This window comes from Cervus elaphus, chromosome 23 (assembly GCF_910594005.1).
Source record: "Cervus elaphus chromosome 23, mCerEla1.1, whole genome shotgun sequence".
Lineage (NCBI taxonomy): Eukaryota > Metazoa > Chordata > Mammalia > Artiodactyla > Cervidae > Cervus > Cervus elaphus.
This window is the reverse complement of record NC_057837.1, coordinates 74679739-74698915: the sequence shown is the minus strand read 5'-3', so window position 1 is coordinate 74698915 and position 19177 is coordinate 74679739. Positions and strand designations below refer to the sequence as shown.

The following is a 19177-nucleotide window of genomic DNA, read 5'->3' as shown; positions in this document are numbered from 1 at the left end:
CCCTTCAGTCCTCCTTGAAGGACACTTGCTGTGGGGACCTTGCTCTTGTCTCCGTGGTTCCAGGCCGACACTGCCGATGCTCCTCTCCAGGAGGGTCTGATGAGAGAGTAACTAAGGCACCCTGTCTCTTTCTTGGTGCTTGAGACTTCCTTGATCGTTTCACTCCAGTGCTACATCAACCAAAGACTGGGAAGCACAGTGCCCATGGCATTGGAAATGATTTTCGATGGTTCACAAACATGAAAATGTGCTGAATCACACCACTGTTCTCTCAGCCCAGACACAGTCTCAGGATGGTGCTACTATGTCATGAACCCCTCTCTCACTGGAGCCCCCTTTTTCAGCACAGAGGAGGCCTTAAGTTCAGAGCCATCAGTTGATGACAGTATTGCAAGAGAATCAAATCCAGTGGAACTGGATTGCTTTCATAGTATTTTTATGGTTTCTATTTCTGAAACTGACATTCTTTTTTTTTTTTTTTTGTATTCACCAATATCACCCATAAAGGGTATTTTACACCATTAAGTCTGATCATGCCGTTCCATTGTCAAAGTTCTCCAGTGGCTCCTTGGAACACTTAGAAGAAAGTCAGGAACGCTTCTGTTTTTTGGAAGCTACTTCATGATCTGACCCCTGCTGACCTCTTCCTCATCTTCTGCCATCATGCTACCCTTCATGTACTCCTCCTTGGCATTCCTCCAAGATGGAATCTCAGTCTTACCTCAGGGCCTTTCAACATGCAATACATCCCCTGCCTGATCGATGAGTTTATTACCCTGATCAAAACAGAGGAGAACCCACCCTAAGACTGGAAAGGTATCCCTACTTAGGCTGACAGGAAAGGAGAACTGAGAAGGTTTGGGGGCTCCTGCAGAGAAAATTAGGTCTGAAGGAGCCAAGCAGCAGCTGTAAGCAATGGTGGCTGGGGGAATGCTGCTAGTGGACTGATAATAACTGCTCTCAAGGGGGAAAAGAATGTATGTAAATTTTACTGGGATAACGGATGTACTGTTGCACAAAACTGGCAAATTTACAAATAATAACAAACACTTTATTGTAAATACTCTTCACTGTAAATTCCATCTAGCCAACTAATTCTCTCAGAAATGTTTTCATTGATTTTCCTGTCAAACTCTGGATTCCAAAACCAACTGTCACTGCAATTTAGCCATGATTTCACAAAATTAGACCACGAAGAAATGCTTGACAGCAACACGACTCAGTAAGGAAGGTGCTCACATCACTGAAGCACACGTGTAGTTGTGACACGAATGCTGGTTGAAATTTCTGTTCACGTTAATGAGTGAGATGGAAGTAAAACAAGGAAGATGTGTGTCCAGACGCCTTCACTGGTGACATGAGCCACCTGTTGGCTGAATTGGATAATAATCCCCTCCATTTTTTTTGTGCCATTCACAATGTATCAACTACAGACAGGAGAAATTGTTAAGTTTAACTTACATTATTAACATTTCATCCATCACATTGTTGAGACTGGAAAATCAACAAAACAATACATCAAGCCCCGATCTATCATGTTCCTCAGTCTCTCTGATGCAAAGACACTCCCCGTGGACATCTCAGGTGACCAACATGACATCACTGAACGCAGAATCGGCAAGGGGTGGGCCGTGCCCCTCCCCCATGCTCCTCCTGGGATACAATAGCTGTACATCACCTTAAGAGCACAGACAAAAGCAAAATGCAGTAAAATAAGGAAGTGATGCGCTTAGAGTATACATTACCTTGCTTTTAAAGATAATTTACTTAAGTATAAATTTAAATAATTTAATTTTTTAGCAACTGCGCTTAATAAGAGCTTGCAAAAGTCTGAAAATTTAACAACCAGCTTTCACAAGCCAGCATAAGCCAGCTTCAGTGCTCTAAAGGAAGTATTGAGAAATGAGAGGAGAGGAGGACTCGGGAGGGGCCAGAGTCCTGTGGGGTGGAGCTATTAGCTCTGTCTCCATTTGACTCAACCCTTTTGGCCTGGGGCAGTGCGGGGGTGACCCCTTTACAATGTCCCAAAAGTGGGGACCTAGGTATTGAGGGTAAAGAGAAACCCCATCCATCCTGACAAGCTGAATGGGACTAGTTGAAGACGCTCCTGATGGGAGACAGAAGTTAAATACACCCCTAGGGGGAAAGTCAACTCCTTTCTACAGATATGCAAACTGAGGCTTGAGGGAATTGTTACTTATTCAAGGTCAGTAGCTGCCAAGAGGTGGAGGCCACACCGACAACCAGGTTTGTTAGCTTTCAGACCTATCTCCTTTCTGCAAAGTCCTCCTGTGCCATCCTGGAAACTGCTCCTGGAGCACATGACCTGCACTGTGATGGCCCTTGGATTTCAGGGCACACAACTCTGGAATTCTTCACCTTTCCCCTAATTAAAACTTATCTCCCCTAAAGGGATGACTAGCAACTTGAAAGCAGGGCCCATGCTGATTATCCATGGTAGTGCCGGCATTGAAAATTCCGACTCATTGGCTTCTGAAGAGACCTTAAGAACTGCCTGGTTCAGATCCCCCGTTGTATACACAAGGGAAGCTGAGGCCCACGGTCAGACAGCAGGAAGAGCTGCAGTCAGGGCTAGAACTCAAGCCTCCTACCAACCATCTGAGTCGCTGGTGAATGACAAGTATTCTGGGCAAGGGAATTGGAGGGGTTGAACATAATGAGATCTGAGTACCAAAAAGCAGGTGTTCCCCCCCAAAAGTCCCAACCAGATGGAGAAAGAGAGCAGATAATATGGTATTCTTTGCTGGATTTAGGGGTGATCCCAGGAGTGACTTCCTGCTTGAGAAAGCCCACAGAGCAATAGAGTCACAGTGAGATGCTCTCATCATTTCATTACTGCAGAGATGTGCAGAGTCAGTGGCGAAACTGAGGCAAAGAGGCAGAACCTCAGGAACCCTCTGAACCTGAGGCTCAAAATGAAGACTGTGCAGCTCTCAGACTTTCAACCCTTTTGCCCCAGCAAAACAGACCTCTTCTGTAGCAAGGGCGAGTCTTGAAGGACCATCTAGCCCTGTGTTCCGGGGCCCAGGCAAGCAGGAAGCTGAAGACTGTCTGTTAAAGCCATGGTTCCAGCATCTTCCAGATGGACCCCCTCAGGAGGCTGCGGAGACCTCGATACGACTATACTGGACGCCAGCCGAGCTCTGCCTATGGCCAAAGCTCAGGGGGAACCTGCAGCACAGAGAGCGGAGGTTGATAGGGCCTGGTGGCCTTCCCCAGGGCTGATGGGAGTGGACCATGCCTGGGGTCCCCATCCCATCCCCACCCCCACTCCTACCTGGCCCTTCCTGCTTTCTGCCTTAATGTGCATTTCCATCTTCCGAACGGCCCAGCTGTTCCCCCTGGTCTTCCTGGGTCCACCTGTGCGCCCTACAGCCAGATCTCCCCATCACAGCCAGACTGACCCTCCTAAACACAAAGACTAGCTCCTGTCACTCCTGCTGGGAAGTGACATCACGCCCAACCAGCCTCTCCCACATCACCACCCTCCAGTCCCATTTTCCCATCCCACTCAAGGAGAAGAGCTCGTATACAAAGATAGGACAAAAGTCATTGTGTCCAGGCAGTAAGAACAACAGGAAGAGAAGAAAAACACTCTTCTGCAAAGGCAAAGTGTAAGGACTAAATCCCGAAGCAAAGGGCTCGCGGTCTGAGGTCACTCATCCCCCTTGGCCAGCCCTGACCACCTTACCATCTCTTCTGGAATTGCTGGTCTATGTCTGCCAACGACTGGCCTTTTGTTTCCGGGACAAATAAATAGATGAAGCCCAGGCCGAAGACAGCGGTCAGCCCGTACAGCAGGAAGGTCCAGGACAAGCCAATGGCACCTGGGAATGATGGGGCAGGAATGTGGGCGGAGCTTAGCCTGGGCCAACTGGTTGACCAGTGTTCCAGGTGGAACACTTAAAATCAGTTTACCCGGAGCAGATTCTCCAGATGGTAGATTTGCAGAATGACCAACACACTGTCAGATAAAAGTACCATAAAGCAGGAGTAGGACTGGCTGTCCCAGAGGCAGGCAAAGGCCCAGGGCCCAAATCCACAAAATGTCTGGGACTGAACCTGTGTCTCCTGCATCGGCAGGCGGATTCTTTACCTCTGAGCCACCTGGGAAGCTTGACCTCCATGTAATCCTTATACCAGCAGAGAGAGAGTGTTGGACTGGGAGAAGGAGGGCTGTGTTCTAGTCTTCTGACTACCTGGCTAGACTTGGGAAGGATGTATTTCCCAATCTGTGAGATGGGGATGATAGGATATGAAACAATTCTAAGAAGCCCTTCTTCCCCTTGCTTCCTTCCTCCCCTCTCTCCCTTCCTTATCTCTCATTCATTCCACATAAAAGAAATGAGAAATTTCTTTTATGAGTGAGAAATTTGAATTCCCAAAGACTGGGTGTGGGAGACAGGCAAGGTGGACCAGTTCTTCCACCAGTATTTCCCACAGCCCCCAAGGGCTCCTCCTTTGAAGGGGAAACACTTGGCTGCAGGAAGTGGGAAAATAACTCTCAGAACTGTGCCTTGGGGCCCGCAGGGAAGGAGCCCCACCCACCTGGGCCCTGAGGACCCCTGGTCTTGGGTCATGAGTATCCTCTGCATCTCAGACACCCCTCCCTAGTGTCCTGGGCCCATATATTCCCACCCCATCCCACCAGCACCCAGACTGGGTTTGAATGCTAGCTAGGAAGAGGAGGTGTCATTCAAACCAGATCCGAGCAGAGCTTCCTGCTGGCAGGCGGGCACGAGCCAGTTTAAGCTGGTTTAGAATGAAAAGGAAAGGTTGTGGCTCCTGCTGGTCTCAGACACATTCTCTCCAGGGGTAGGGGTGGGTGGGGGAGTGGACCTTCCCCTCTTCTCCGGCCTGGAGGATTTTACAGCATGTCTGAGAGTTCTGGATGTTGTCAGGCACTTCTGTGGAGCTTCTGCACAAAATTTTATTTGGGGAATTGTTCTGCTGCTGCAAATAAGAAAAAAAAAAAAGCAAACTCCTCCGCTGTAGAGTGGAAACTTTTAGTTACTAGGGGAGAATGGACTTGTCTTGATGGGGACAGGGAGCAAAGCCCTACACTCAGGGCTCCCAATCTCCGTATCCTCTACCCAGAGAACAAACTCCGGGTTTGAGAACAAACTCCTCCCCCTGCCCCCCCCCCCCCCCCCCCCCCCCCGCCAATCAGGGATGGCTTCCTGGGCCGAGGAGAAATGGATGCTTCAGCTCTATCCTCCCTTCAGCCTCAACTCTCAGGTTGTCAATAAAGCCAATCCCCTCCACCCCTCCACTGACAACTGATGGCATCTGAAATGAAGTAGAAACTTCGCAGGTTGTATCTTCTGTTGTCTTTGTCTCTCAACCCCTCTCATTCTTTCAATAGCACCTCAGTTTTCCTTCGGGGAACCCTCCCCCAACTCTCAGTCCATGCCGTGGGGTGTCTATCACCCCACCTTGTTCAGACTGGGTATGTGGCCCAAGGCCTGGGCATCAGAATATTGCAGCCTTCCAGTGACGGTTCAGTGATGGGCATGTGATCTTGCTGGGCCAATGAGAGTCAGTCCCAGGACATGAGTTAGAGCCATTGGAAAAAACAGGCTCTCCTTCCCAGGGGCTGCCAAGATGAAGAGCCCGGCTTGTGGTCATCTTTGCAGCCCCGCAGTCGGTCTGCCCAAGAAGGAAGCTCACAGCGCGGGAGGCAGAGCCAAGAGAGTATGAAAGCGGGCCCACAGTTTTGTTGAAGCTTCTGGATCTGTCATGGTTAAAGACAGCTACCCTCCTCTTTTCATGACTTAAGACAAAAACATTGCCTTTTGCTCACAAACTGTTTTGCACGGGATTTTCTGTCACTTATACCCAGATGACATAAAAGCCTGGGCTCTGTTTGGAGGCAGTTGTTTCCAGATTTTGGGCCAGGGAATTAGGTCAGAGGACTCACCGATGAGGTCGAGGAAGGAGAGGCTGATGAAGAGGTTGGCGGCCCAGTTGAAGCTGTTGCAGAAGGCAAAGGCCCTCCCTCGGATCTCCACGGGGTAAATCTCGCTGAGGACAAGCCAGGTCACTAGGACAGGAGGGCAGAGAGGATGCCTAGTAGCCGGGACCCAGGGCCTGGCACCCACGGTCCAGCAGGCAGCCCCCCAACAATGGGACTCAGTGCAGGGTCAGGCCCCTGACACCCATTTCTCTCTGCTGTTTTCCCCACATGGCCATAAGATTCCCTTCAGAAGGACCAGCAACCTGGGTTTGCACAGGAAACTGAAGGGTTTCCTGGGACCCCAGACTTTCAGTGTCCTAGGCAAATTGGGATGCTTGGTCACCTTATTTATTAAATTCCTTTCCAGTCAACCCTTCTGAGTGAGCTATCCAGCGGCACATTCTGGCTTTATGAAGCTTAGAAGATTTGGGGTCTTCATAAGAAAGAAACCATGACAGACACAAATTAGGCTCCTGCCCTCGGAAGAAGTAGCTTCAAAGAAGCAAGGAGCCCTGGAGTCCAAGCTCATTGTTCTCACGGTCAAGCCACCGCTGGTCCCTCTGAGACCCTGATGGGTTCAGTCCCCACGCTTTCCGCTAGGAGGGGTAGAAGGCTTCCAAGTTACCTGCAGAAGACTCCCACTTACCGGGTCCAAAGCCAATGGAGAAGGCGCTCACAAAGACCATCATGCAGACCAGCGCGGTCCAGTGCAGCAGGGCGTGCTCGGGGGCGGGCGAAAGGCCTCCAGGGGGAGTGAGGCTTAGGGCTGTAGGGTCCTCGGCTCCCGGAGGAGGCCTGGTCCTCTCAGAGGTTGACAAGATTGGCCGCCTGGGGCTCTGGTTGGTCGTGGGCGGCAGAGGTGGAGCCAAGCCCCTGGGCAGGCTGGGGTCTCCAGGGAGCCCCGACAGCCTGGTGGCGTTGGGCACGGCCAGGCAAGCCGGGCCCGAGTGCAGGGGCACAGCAAAGCTGACGAGGCCGAGGCCGCTGACCGACAGGGCCATGAGGGCAGAGCCGGCGAGCAGCAGAGCCCTGCGGCCGGCTCGATCCACCAGCCCCATGGCCGTCAGGGTAGCCGCCACCTTCACCGCACCGAGCCCCACGGAGGCCAGCACAGCGGAGGAGCCTCCCCGGAAGCCGACCGACCGGAAGATGGTGGAGGCGTAGGCGAGCACGTTGGGCTGCCCGGTCAGCTGCTGGAAAAGCACCAGCCCCAGCCCCACGACGGTCCGGCCCCGCATGTTATCGCGGGCCCTGAAGAGGTCCACAAAGGCGTATCTCGGCCTCCCGGGGTCCAGCTTCGTGGCCTCGCCTCCCTGCAGCGGGATGAGGTCCTTGCGGGCTGCAGCCCTGACTGTACCAGCGGGCAGGAAGAGGAGGCTGAGAGACTGCAGGAGAGCGGGCGCAGCGGCCCAGCCAAACATATGCCTCCATCCCCTGGGGGCGCCGGCCAGCGCGTAGTTGAGCGCGTAGGAGAGCAGGACGCCCACGGTGATGCCTGCCTCGTAGAGGGACACCAACACTCCCCGCTGCCGAGGGCCCGCCAGCTCGGACACGTGGATGCAGCAGGCCATGGAGGAGAGGGAGATGGCAAAGCCAGCCACCGAGCGGCCCAGGAGCAGCCAGGCCAGGGAGCCGGCCAGGCCCAGGCTCAGGCTGCCTGCCAACAGCACCAAGTTGCTCCCCAGGATGGCTTGCTTCCGGCCATAGCGGTCGATGAGGCAGCCGCCTACCAGAGAGGCGAGGAGAGCCCCCAGGAGCAGGCTGCCCACCAGGAGCTCCTGCTGCGAGCAGCTCAGCCCGAAATCAAGCTGCAGCGGCAGCAGGGCACCCGATATGACTGCCAGTTCATAGCCAAAGGTCAGGCCACCCAGCAAGGACACCGAGGCACACAGGGGCAGGAGGAGTGAAGGTCGGCCTGAAAAACAAAAGTGACAGGGCGGGTGCAGAATGTTTCCATGTCAGAGCATCCAACCGTCCATCAGCCTGTCCCATCAAACCCCCTCTCCACCTGTCCAGCCCTCCATCTCTCCATCTATTCACTCATCTATTCGTTTATATGTCCATCTATTCATTTATTCATCCATCTATCCATATACCCACACATGCATGTATGCATGCACCCACTTCTTCCTTCATCCACTCCTTCCTTCATCCATCCATTCCATCTGTTCATCCAGCTATTGATCAATTTACCCATCCCTTCATCATCCACTCCTCCATCCATCCACCTACTTCATCCACCACATATTCTTCCATTCCTTGGTCCATTCGTCTACCCCTTAATTCACCCAAATATCCATCCATTTATTGACCCATCTATCCAAAAATATATTCATCCACCCATCGTTGTATTCTGTTTGCTACTTACCCAGACACACACCCACCCATCCATTCATTCATCCATCTAATCATTCAAAAAATTATCTGGCATAATTTTTTATGCCAGTAGGCTGTGTTCTTGGGGCTGACAATACAGTGGTATTTTCAAGGACCTGATATTCTAGGAGAAAAAGGCAGATAATAAACGAATAGGTGATAGATGTCATTAAAAAAAAAAAAAAAGCAGGTAATGCTGGGAAAGATTGAAGGCAGGGGGAGAAGGGGATGACAGAAGATGAGATGGCTGGATGGCATCACTGACTCGATGGACATGAGTTTGAGTAAGCTCCAGGAGTTGGTGATGGACAGGGAGGCCTGGCATGCTGCAGACCATGGGGTCACAAAGAGTTGGACATGACTGAGAGACTGGGCTGAGCTGAAAGGGGATTGAGAACGATGGAGGGGTTCTGTTTTAAATAGGGTAGCCAGCCAGCTAAGGCATCTCTGAAGAGGGAAAACTTGAGCAGAGATCTGAATGAAGGGAGGGTGAAAATCATGTCAAGTATGGGAGAAGAACATTCTAGACAAGGGAATAGCAGAAACAAAGGCTCTGAAGCTGGACAGTTTGGGGCATGTTTGAAAAATAACTATTAATAGCTAGTACTTCTATGGTATTAAGTACCAGGCTCTGTTTTAAGGGCTTTACATGTATTTACTCATTTAATTCTTACAACAACCTTAAAATCTACTATTCTTAGCATCATCCTCCAAGGCACAGAGAGGTGAAGAAACTTCTTCATGGTCACACAGCAAGTAAGTAGCAAAGTAGATGTGACTAGAGAGTTCAGGCTTTTAATCATGGCCTATTGAGCAAGGAGGCCGGAGTGGCTGGAGATCAGTAGGTGAGAGTAATCGGTGATGAGGTAGGAGAGGTAGGCAGGGGCCAGGTCAGGAGGACATTGATGCATTCCACTCTCAGTGGATTCTAGGCACTTTTTTAATTTTTAAATCGAACTCTTAAAATGTGGCCAGTGTAATTGCGGAACTGCGGTTTTAATTTTATTTAATTTTAATTAAGTGTGAAAATAGCCACATAATGGCCAGCAGCTACTGTACTGGCAGAGCAGCTAAACAGGTTGCTGTTAATTTTTAATTCACATATTTAAACAAATATTTCTGGAAGCATCTAGAGTAATCCAGACACTGTCTCACCCACCCCCTACCCTGGACCTGACAAGAACATTCATGACATTGTAGTCAGATTTATGGAGTGTTTGCTCTGGACCAGGCACTGCTTTGAGCCCTTTTAGTGGACTAGCTCATTTAATTCTCACCGCAACTTTATGAGGTGGGCTTTTGTATTATTTATGAAGGAGTAAACTGATCACCCGGCTTCTCAGGTGGTGGTAATGGTAAAGAATCCGCCTGCCAATGCGGGAGATGCAAGAGACCTGGGTTTGACTAGGAAGGTCCCCTGGAGAAGTGAATGACAACCCACTCCAGTATTCTTGCCTGGAGAATCCCCATGGACGGAAGAGCCTAGCGGGCTACAGTTCATGGGGTCACAAAGAGTAGGACATCGCTGAGCAACCGAGCACACACATATAAACCGATTATCAGAGACACGAAATGACTTGCCTAAGATGAAGAGTATTAAAAATCTAGCATTCTATTCATACTAGATCAAACAAGTAGAATCAAAATGTCATAATTTTTTTAATTAGGCAAAAACTCGTAAGTTTTGTCAGAGAAGGCAATGGCAACCCACTCCAGTACTCTTGCCTGGAAAATCCCATGGACGTAGGAGCCTGGTAGGCTGTAGTCCATGGGGTCGTGAAGAGTGGGACACGACTGAGCGACTTCACTTTCACTTTTCACTTTCATGCACTGGAGAAGGAAATGGCAACCCACTCCAGTGTTCTTGCCTGGAGAATCCCAAGGACGGCGGAGCCTGGTGGGCTACTGTCTATGGGGTCGCACAGAGTCGGACACGACTGAAGCGACTTAGCAGCAGCAGCAGCAGCAGCTTGTTGAGATTCAAAGCCTGGCGGTCTGGTTCCACAATCTGTACCCTTAGCCACTCCAGTATAAAACCTTGGCAGAATAAAATTTCACTGTTTTCTCACTCCTGCCTCACCCCATCTATGTTAGGCAATTTTTGTGCAGGGGCGGGGAGAGGACTTTCATTGGTGGAGGAATCACCTCCCCTCCCCAGCCCATTTTTCTCCCCATCACCTCTGCCCCCCAGGAAACAACCCCCTACCATCCCCTGGCTGGCCTAGTCCTTCCTCTTCATGACCATCAACCAACACCCTGGGGGGATGATGCTGCCCAGGTCCTGCCGCTTGTCACCCCCTTCTGCCCCACCTCCCTCAGTTTCTAGAGTTCACTGCCAGAAGGAAAGTTTCACCCAGGCCATGTGAGGCAATCCCGTGAAAACACAGAACTTCTCTGCCATGTCCTGGGTTCTTCTGGAGGTGAATGGGAACCCAGCCAAAGGGCCCAGGGGCAAAGTTGACTGTCCACAGGTTCCACCGGAAAATGCAGAAGGACAGACTCAGGTCTCAGTGGCAAGGGCAGAACAGCAACAATAAAGGAAGATCAAACAGTAATAATAACAAGTGTCACTGACAGAGTGTCTCCTCTCTGCAAAGACTTCAGGTGCCTTCTCTCAATTCACCTTGGTGACGACTCTAGGTGGTAGTGCTGCAATTACCCCCATTTGACAGATGGGAAAACTAAGGCTCAGAAACTAAGTGTTCTGTGAGAAACCAAGTGTTCTCACAGCTGGGAAGCAAAAGGATCAGGACTCAAACGCTGTCCCATCTGACTCCCAAACCCACGTATTTAAGCTTTCCAAGGCTCCTACCACCTACTCTATAAGTTAACTCATGAGCATGACCTCCCAGTCCCTGCACGAGCTGGTGGCCCCAGCCCGCCTCCTTAGCCACCTCTCCTCTCCACCCCTATCCCCACCCCTCCGAAACACCCTGCAAACACTTGTTCCTAGCACACACCATAGCGTTTCATGCTGTTCTGCCCTCTACATGAACTGGTCCCTCTCTTCCCGACCTGTGTTCCCCAAATGCTCACTCATCCTCTTCAGCCCCAGTCCACCTCCCTGAGGGGCTCCAGTAATACACATCTGTGATTTGGCCTCAGGCCCCATGCTCTGTGGGGAGCTGCCCTCGCCTCTCCTGTCTTCATCTCTCAATCCCTGAATCTGGGTAGACTTGACCTCCCCACCTCCACCCCCCATCACCTAGCTCCAGACGTTGTGTCCGTGACCCAGGTCTGACTAGCTAGCAGGTTCTCCGGCCTTGGGCAGTGGTGAATGCCATGTGGCTGAACCTGAGCCAGTGAGAGACAGTCCAGCCCAGGGTGGTTGCTTATTTGGGTTTCTGAGCTGGTAGTTTACCTGCCTGGAGCAGCTGGGGGTCATCTTTCCCTAGCAGGGAATCCTGACTACACTGCCCGAGCTCCTAGATCCAACCATGCCTGAAGGCACAGATGTTTTCAGAGACCAATAAATAAGTACCTTTTTAGTTTTTTCCTGGTTAAGCTAGTTTGACAGAGACTCTAATTCCTGTACATCGTCCTCAACTTTCTAAGTCATATTTTTCACTTCCAGCCAATTCTGCTTTCTTCTGCATTTGCTCACACCAAGTAATTGTGAAATCAATGTGTTTTCCTTATTAAACGGGACATGATGAGAACATAGACTTACTGTCTCTGTGTCTCTAGGCCCCAGCCCCACCCTGAAACCTAAGATGGGCCGATTAAAGGTTCTACTGAGTGAATGAAAGATTGAGTCAGGATCCAGGGCAGTATCTCCACGTCCCATTCCAAGGACTGTGTCAGATACATTTGAACTTAATCTAATGCTCTAGAGCAGCCAGAGACTGTATGATAACCCAAGTCAGGCCACATCATTCTGCTTAGAGTCCTCCAAGGCTCCTCTTTCGCTATGAAAAAAGTCAAAGTCCTGACAGTGACCTTCAAGGCCCTATAGGACCTGACTCCTCTCACTGAACTCCTGGCACACCAGCCTCCTTGCGGTGCCTCCTCACTCCAAGCCCATTTCAAGTCAAAGCTTTTTACCAGGTCTCACCTCTGCTGGGAAAGCCCTTTCTCTCCATTTCAGTGACCCCAATCCCGCTTCCCTCTGGCTCCTGCTCAGCGTCACCTTTTCATGAGGCCTTCCCTGATGCTCTCCTTAAAACTGCAAGCTCCCATGGCATCCAGCCCTTCGTATTCCACTTTCCTGCTTGTTTTCCTCCATGGTACTTTTCATCATCTGAAATAACTATACATTTAACATATTTGGGGGGCTCAACAACCAGAATGTCAACCCTAAAGGGACAGGAGTTCTTTGTACATTCTCAGTTGTCTCCTGATGCTGGGGACAGTTCCTGGCATACAGTAGACATTCAGTATATACTGGTTGAGTAAACAGATGATTGAATAAATGAGTGAATTCAGGACATAGGGAACCCAGACAGAAAGGATTTGGGCTCTTGAGCATCTTGGCTGATTCAGGGTCTGGAAGTGGTGATGGACAGGAAGTGGAGTAAATCCTGGCCTCCAAACTATGACAGCCCAGCCTGAGTTTAGGTACTGGATGGTTCAGCAGGTAAACGATCTGCCTGTCATGGAGGAGATACAAGAGACCTGGGTCCGATCCCTGGGTCAGGAAGATCCCCTAGGGGAGGCAACCCACTCCAGTGTTCTTGCCTGGGAAATCCCATGGACAGAGGAGCCTAGTGGGCTACAGTCCATGGGGTTGCAAAAGAGTCTGTCACGACTGAGCGACTAAACAACTCCCTTTCTATGGATTGTCTGTCTAAATATAATATGTGAAACTGGCTCACCCTGGATGAAGTCCCCCAGTTCTTGAAAGCAGAGCTTCCCAGGGGAGAGAATCAAGGGGCAGGTGGAGAGGAAAAAGCCAGGTCACGGCTGCACACTTCACCAGCCGCAAGTCCCAGGGCACCTTCGGTGGGTGATGCTAGAGCAGCATCTCACCCAGAGGGACAATGTATTGGATCCCTCCCCAACCAGAGACCTGCCATGGCTTCCCTTGAAACTCCAGGGAAAAGCCAGGAGTGAAACTGACCCATGCAAATATCTTCACCCAGACGGGTGGCTTCCAAGTGTCCCAACAACAGGTGATGTAAGTGGGACTGTTGTTGATACTATAGCCAGCTCACCTCCTTTCCAGAAGCCATACCTCTAGCAGCTGCCTTAATTCCTACATTAACCCTGTGTCACAGACACTGGTGCTGTTTCCATTTTACAGATGAAGCAACTGAGGCACAGAGAAGTAAAGACGTTTGCCTAGCGTTGAGAGTTTGACCAACCTAGATAGCATATTAAAAAGCAGAGACATTACTTTGCCAACAAAGGTCCATCTAGTCAAGGCTATGGTTTTTCCAGTGGTCATGTATGGATGTGAGAGTTGGACTGTGAAGAAAGCTGAGCGCCGAAAAATTGATGCTTTTGAACTGTGGTGTTGGAGAAGACTCTTGAGAGTCCCTTGGACTGCAAGGAGATCCAACCAGTCCATCCTAAAGGAGATCAGTCCTGGGTGTTCATTGGAAGGACTGATGTTGAAGCTGAAACTCCAGTACTTTGGCCACCTCATGCGAAGAATTGACTCATTGGAAAAGACCCTGATGCTGGGAGGGATTGGGGGCAGGAGGCGAAGGGGACAAGAGAGGATGAGATGGCTGGATGGCACCACTGACTTGATGGGCATGAGTTTGAGTAAACTCCAGGAGTTGGTGATGGACAGGGAGGCCTGGCGTGCTGTGATTCATGGGGTCGCAAAGAGTAAGACACAACTGAGTGACTGAACTGAACTGAACTGAACCAAGAGTTTATCAAGTCATAGAGCATATTTTGAACTTGAGTAGTCTGATTCCAGAGTCCCAATGTTGGGTGTGATTAAAAAAATAAAATCTCACGTTAACAGATCATTTACCATGTGCAAGTGGTATATGGAGTATTTAAGTTCATATTCTCATGTCATTCACATGGCTTCCCTGTGATGGGGGTATTTCCCGGTGACTGTTTTGGAGATGCAAAAACTAAGGTGAGAGAAGTTAACTATCCTGTCCTAGATCAGGATGCACCTGGGAAATGGGAGAATGAGGGCTGGAACCGCCCCCCCAAATCTACATACAGGTTCACTGAGTCCCCAACCCCTAAACCAATGTCTGCCAGGTAGTAGGTGGATCAATGATTGACCTTTTGAGGCTTCTGAATCCAGAGAGAAAAATACAAACCTTTGTCCCCTGGAGCAACAAAGTTTCCTAACCTTCCCACCTCCCCAAACCCCACCACCCACCCCCGCCCCCACTCTCCTCTATCTTCCCCTCCACTGAGCATCTGACAGCAGAGGTTTTTGTCTGTTTTGTGTAGGGCAGCATCCCAAGCCTAGAACAGTGCCTGGAGAGAAGTGCTCAGCGAATCCATGAATCAGTTTGCTCCTTTCCGAGCCTCTTCTTCATCTGCAGGATAGGAACAAATTCACTCACTCATGGGACGCTGCAAGGCTTCAAGAGGTCAGGAGAGGGTAGGGCCCCGGAATAAGCTCCTGGTATCAAGTTAAGGAGCCCTCTCAGGTCACTTTTTTTCTGGGCAGAAAGGAACGTGGAAGGAAGTGGGCCCAAGTCCCTTCCCAGCCCCCAGCCAAGGCCTGCTGTCCCGGCGGCCACCCGAGTGGGCGGTATCTGGTCTGGGCGCGGCAGCGGCGGGCAGAGGCTGCGCGCGCAAGGATGGGGTCGCGGGGCTTTCCTGCCCGAAGCGCCCCTCTGCCCGCTGCGCCGATCGCGACTTACCCATGGCGACCAGGGCTCCCGAGGAGAGCGGGGGGCGCTGGGGGACTGGGCGTGCATCTCCCCCGCCGAGTCCCCGCCTCGGCAGCAGCAGCCGGACAAACTTTCCGGCCCGCCTCCGTCCCTCCCTCCCCGCCTGCCCTCCTGCGGCGCCGCCGCCACGTCGGCCAGCTCAGGGCCCCTGCGCTGGGGGCGGGGGACGGCGGTGCGCTCGGGACGTCGCCAGTCTCGCCCGGCCCGGCTGGGAACCCACCCACCGTCATCCCGGTTGCGGGTGGGGAGCCCACAATTTGTCCTCCTAGAGGAAAGGAGTTCGAATCACTGCGGTCCACGCTAGTTTGGCCTCTCCAGCATCCACCCTGACACATACACCCACTTCAGCCGCTCACGGTCTCACGGATTTATCTTCCATTCATTGAACACTTAGGTTTGGACACCTCCCACCTGCCCTCAGGCACTCTCCTACGTCTTGAGTATGGGCTGGGAGAACCAGAAAGACAGTTCGTTCTGTTCCTGTGGAATTTACTTTCTGGTGTGGGAAGCAGAAAGATAAATAGCCAAAAGAACCAGAGAAACACCTGGCCATGAAGGCCAGGCAGAGAATTAAGCTAGGGTGCTGGGTTAGCCAGCCACAGGTGGCTGCTTTAGCTGGGGTTGGGGAGGGGATTTTTTTGAGCTGAGATCTCCGGTTCCAGACAGGAGGGAGACCAAAGGCAAAGGCCCTGCAGGGAGGAGCTTGTGAAGTCAGAGTGTCTGGAGCAGAGGGGGAGATAGGGTCCAAGGTGCATGCAAGCATGCGTGCTAAGTTGCTTCAGTCTGTGTCCAACTCTTCATCACCCTATGGACTGTAGCCCGCCAGGCTCCTCTGTCCACGGGGATTGGCCAGGCAAGAATACTGAAGTGGGTTGCCATGCCCTCCTCCAGGGGATCTTCTCCACCCAGGGATCGAAGTTGAGGCTCTTATGCCTCTTTCATTGGCAGGCGGGCTGCTCACCACCAGCGCCACTTGGTAAGCCCAGAGTCCAGGGTAGGTGTTGGCCAACCCAGATCATCTAAGTCCTTGGGAGGCCGTGGTCAGGATGGGATTTTATTCCAACTGACACAGAAATAATTGGGCAGTTCTAGCAGGTTATAGGGAGCAGGCATGGAAACAGGGGACTCTTTAGAGGCTGTTGCAGGTTGAAAAGGTGACATTGATGTGGACTAAAGTGATTGGCACCCCACTCCAGTACTCTTGCCTGGAAAATCCCATGGACGGAGGAGCCTGGTAGGCTGCAGTCCTTGGGGTAGCTGAGTCGGACATGACTGAGCAACTTCACTTTCACTTTTCACTTTCATGCACTGGAGAAGGAAATGGCAACCCACTCTAGTGTTCTTGCTTGGAGAATCCCAGGGATGGGGGAGCCTAGTGGGCTCCCATCTATGGGGTCTCGCAGAGTCGGACAGGACTGAAGCGACTCAGCAGCAGCAGCAGCAGCAAAGTGATAGCAGTGGGGCTGGAGAAAAGTCAGCAGACAGACTCGATAAGGGCAGATGGACTGGGAGAGGAGCATTTTATGAATGAGGAAACTGAGGCAAAGGGACGTGAAGTAACTTGCATTATAAACAATACATAAAATCAATAGTGCTTAAGGACACACAGTATATAGCTGACCTTGAAGTCAAGCTTATGGGGAAAACCGTGCTCTTATCCATCAAGCTCTTGGCATGGAGAAGAGCCCAAGGAGGCCTCTTGGCTTTTGCCATGTGACAGTTCCTCCTTCATGTGCGTATCTGGAATTGTCACCAGGAGACATACAGAAAAGCCTAGGCTGTTCCATTCCTGAGATAACTTCTAGAAGTTATATGATTTAAAAGGGCAGGAAGTCTTTGATCTCCATGGCTTGCATTATGTCAGGATGTTTGCAGGTCTGCTTTCGGGTTCTCTCTCTCCTAGAGAATAGAGAATCTCTCTTCACTGGTTGCCCCAAATGAGAAAGAAAAAGTTCTAATTGGGCATTTTGGTAGGCGTCTTCAAAAATGACTTCCTGGTGGTCCAGTGGCTTGAGCCCACGTACCAATGCAGGGAATCAGGGCTCAATCCCTGGTCTGGGAAGATTCCACAAGCCATGGGGCAAACTGCAAGCCCATGTGCTCCAAAGCCCGTTCTCCAACACAAGAGAAACCACTACAAGGGAAGCCACTGCAATGAGAAGCCCACAGACCGCAACTAGAGAGTAGCTGCCACTCACCGCAACACTGCAACTAGGGAAGGCCCACATGAAGCAACGAAGACCCAGCTCAGCCACAAAAAAAATTAAAAAAAATAAATTTTTAAAGGATAACCATTATTTTTAAAAAATGGTTTCCCTTGAGGTGAGGCAGGACCTAGTAACTCATTTCTAACAAAGAGAATACAGCAAAAGTGTACTCTAAAATGTTTGTCATTTTAGAGATCAGGTTATAAAAGATGGTGATTTCCATCTTGCTAAACCTCTTCTGATCACTTACTCTCTCTGATGAAGCTACTTGCTGTGTTATGAGTTGCCCAGTGGAGAGGCCAGTGTAGCAAGAATTGAGGGTGCCCTCCAGGCAATAGCCAGGGAGGAACTAAGGCCCTCAGATTAACAATATGTGGGGAACTAAATCCTGCCACTAATCAAATAGTCATATAAGCAAACAAAAAGGCAACACAAAAGAGAGATTCACAGGGACTCCAGGAATCATTAAGTTGGGTTTTCCCTCCTATGAGAAGTCAGGGAGGGCTTCCTGAGGAAATAACATTTGAGCTGGAAATGGAAAGATGCCTAGATGAGTTTAGGCAACCAAGAGAAGGAAGAGCACTTCTGATGTGGGCAATAGCAGGTGCAAAGGCCCCATTGCAAGAGGGAGCCTGGCAAGAATGAGACTGAGAGAAGGCAAATGTGTATGAAGATCCCAGAGCAAAGGGGAATTTGGTGGGAGATGAATCTGCGAGAGGGACACAGGGCCCCATGCAGGACCTCATGGGTCTTTATCTGAAGCACAACAGGGAGCCACTGAAAGATTTTAAACTAGATTTCCTATGGTAGAAGTCAGAACCAGTCTGACTATAGCAAGCCTGGAACTTTTAAATATGTTTCCACAATGGATTTTTCCAAAGGAGGGTGTTGGAAATTGGAAGGGACAAAAAGTGTCCACCAAACTGAAAAGGTATCTTGAGAATGGAAAATAAGGCAGGCAGCTCCATATAATCAACGGATAAGTTTATTATAAGGTAACTTACAGGGTAGAATCAAGTGGACAGCAATCCAGAAGCATTTGCAGCTGCACTTTGAACCTTCAAGAGGCCATTGGGACAATTTTATAGTTAACCTAGGGTTTAGGGGTACATCCTTGGAAACAGGAAGTGCATTCCTAAGTCAAGATTTATGAATGGGTAACTGGTTTTTGCAGAAACCAAGAGCACATTAGCAAAGGTCTTCATCGTTTGGAGGCTAACAAAGCATAGAGGCCACCTGGACCTAAAAATCACTGATGACAGAGATTTACTACACAGAATAGCCATAGGTAGGGTGAGCAGAAGGAACTGTACAGACCCAAGATGGCCTCAGTCATGCTAACAACCATACCGAACAATTCAGACAGATTTGGTAACCATGGAAATGACCATATGGACACTAAGAACTATGATAATGAAACTACAAACTTGGGAAACTGGGTTTTCCAAACCAAATAGAATTGGTTCTATAGGAGCTTCAAGTAGGCTGAACTGATGAAAGGTGCTGGAAACCACATTAGGCCAAAACAAAGGGTCTCATGTTTGAAAAGGTTACCTTCCCTGGGTATGAATGAACGCAGGGACAGTGAAGTACAACTTCCCAGGATCCGGATAGATTACTGAGAGCAGATTCCAAAAGAGGTTTTTCAGAGAGACGCCGAAGCTTTCCGGAAATAGCCGAAGAGCTGAGAGGTGGCGCCGCCACCAAAGCCAACCGCAAGAGTCACGAAGGGCTTCCGGAAAGAGCCGAGGAGTGGAAAGAGCTGCTCACCGAGAGCTGCCGAGGGTTTACGGAAGTAGCCG

The 19177-nt window shown here is 50.4% G+C and overlaps 1 protein-coding gene across 3 annotated transcripts; it reads right to left on the bottom strand.

Annotated features, from left to right (window-relative positions):
- Window positions 1-1432: 1432 nt before the first annotated feature.
- On the bottom strand, window positions 1433-15290 carry SLC2A10 (solute carrier family 2 member 10). Of its 3 annotated transcripts, none has more exons than XR_006337065.1 (6): window positions 15139-15290; window positions 6624-7892; window positions 5942-6064; window positions 3713-3848; window positions 2991-3192; window positions 1433-1678 (listed from the first exon to the last, which is right to left on the bottom strand). XR_006337065.1 is itself a non-coding variant. In XM_043883953.1 (6 exons), the coding sequence occupies exons 1-5, from the start codon at window positions 15140-15142 to the stop codon at window positions 3321-3323; spliced, it is 1641 nt and encodes a 546-aa protein (XP_043739888.1). In that variant the 5' UTR covers window positions 15143-15290; the 3' UTR covers window positions 1433-3192; window positions 3299-3320. The 3 variants fall into 3 exon arrangements, 2 of the variants coding, with proteins under 2 accessions (XP_043739888.1, XP_043739889.1); XM_043883953.1 differs by adding an exon at window positions 3299-3429 and having other exon boundaries at window positions 1433-3192; XM_043883954.1 differs by having other exon boundaries at window positions 1433-3192.
- Window positions 15291-19177: the final 3887 nt, after the last annotated feature.

What these genes read in the sequence shown, in the direction of transcription:
- SLC2A10 (XM_043883953.1), bottom strand. An exon ending in CTCCTTCCTCGACCTCATCG is followed by an intron (nt 3,849 to 5,941) that starts GTGAGTCCTCTG and finishes CATCATTCCCAG; the next exon opens with GTGCCATTGGCTTGTCCTGG. An exon ending in CAGCAATTCCAGAAGAGATG is followed by an intron (nt 3,430 to 3,712) that starts GTAAGGTGGTCA and finishes CTTTGTGTTTAG; the next exon opens with GAGGGTCAGTCTGGCTGTGA.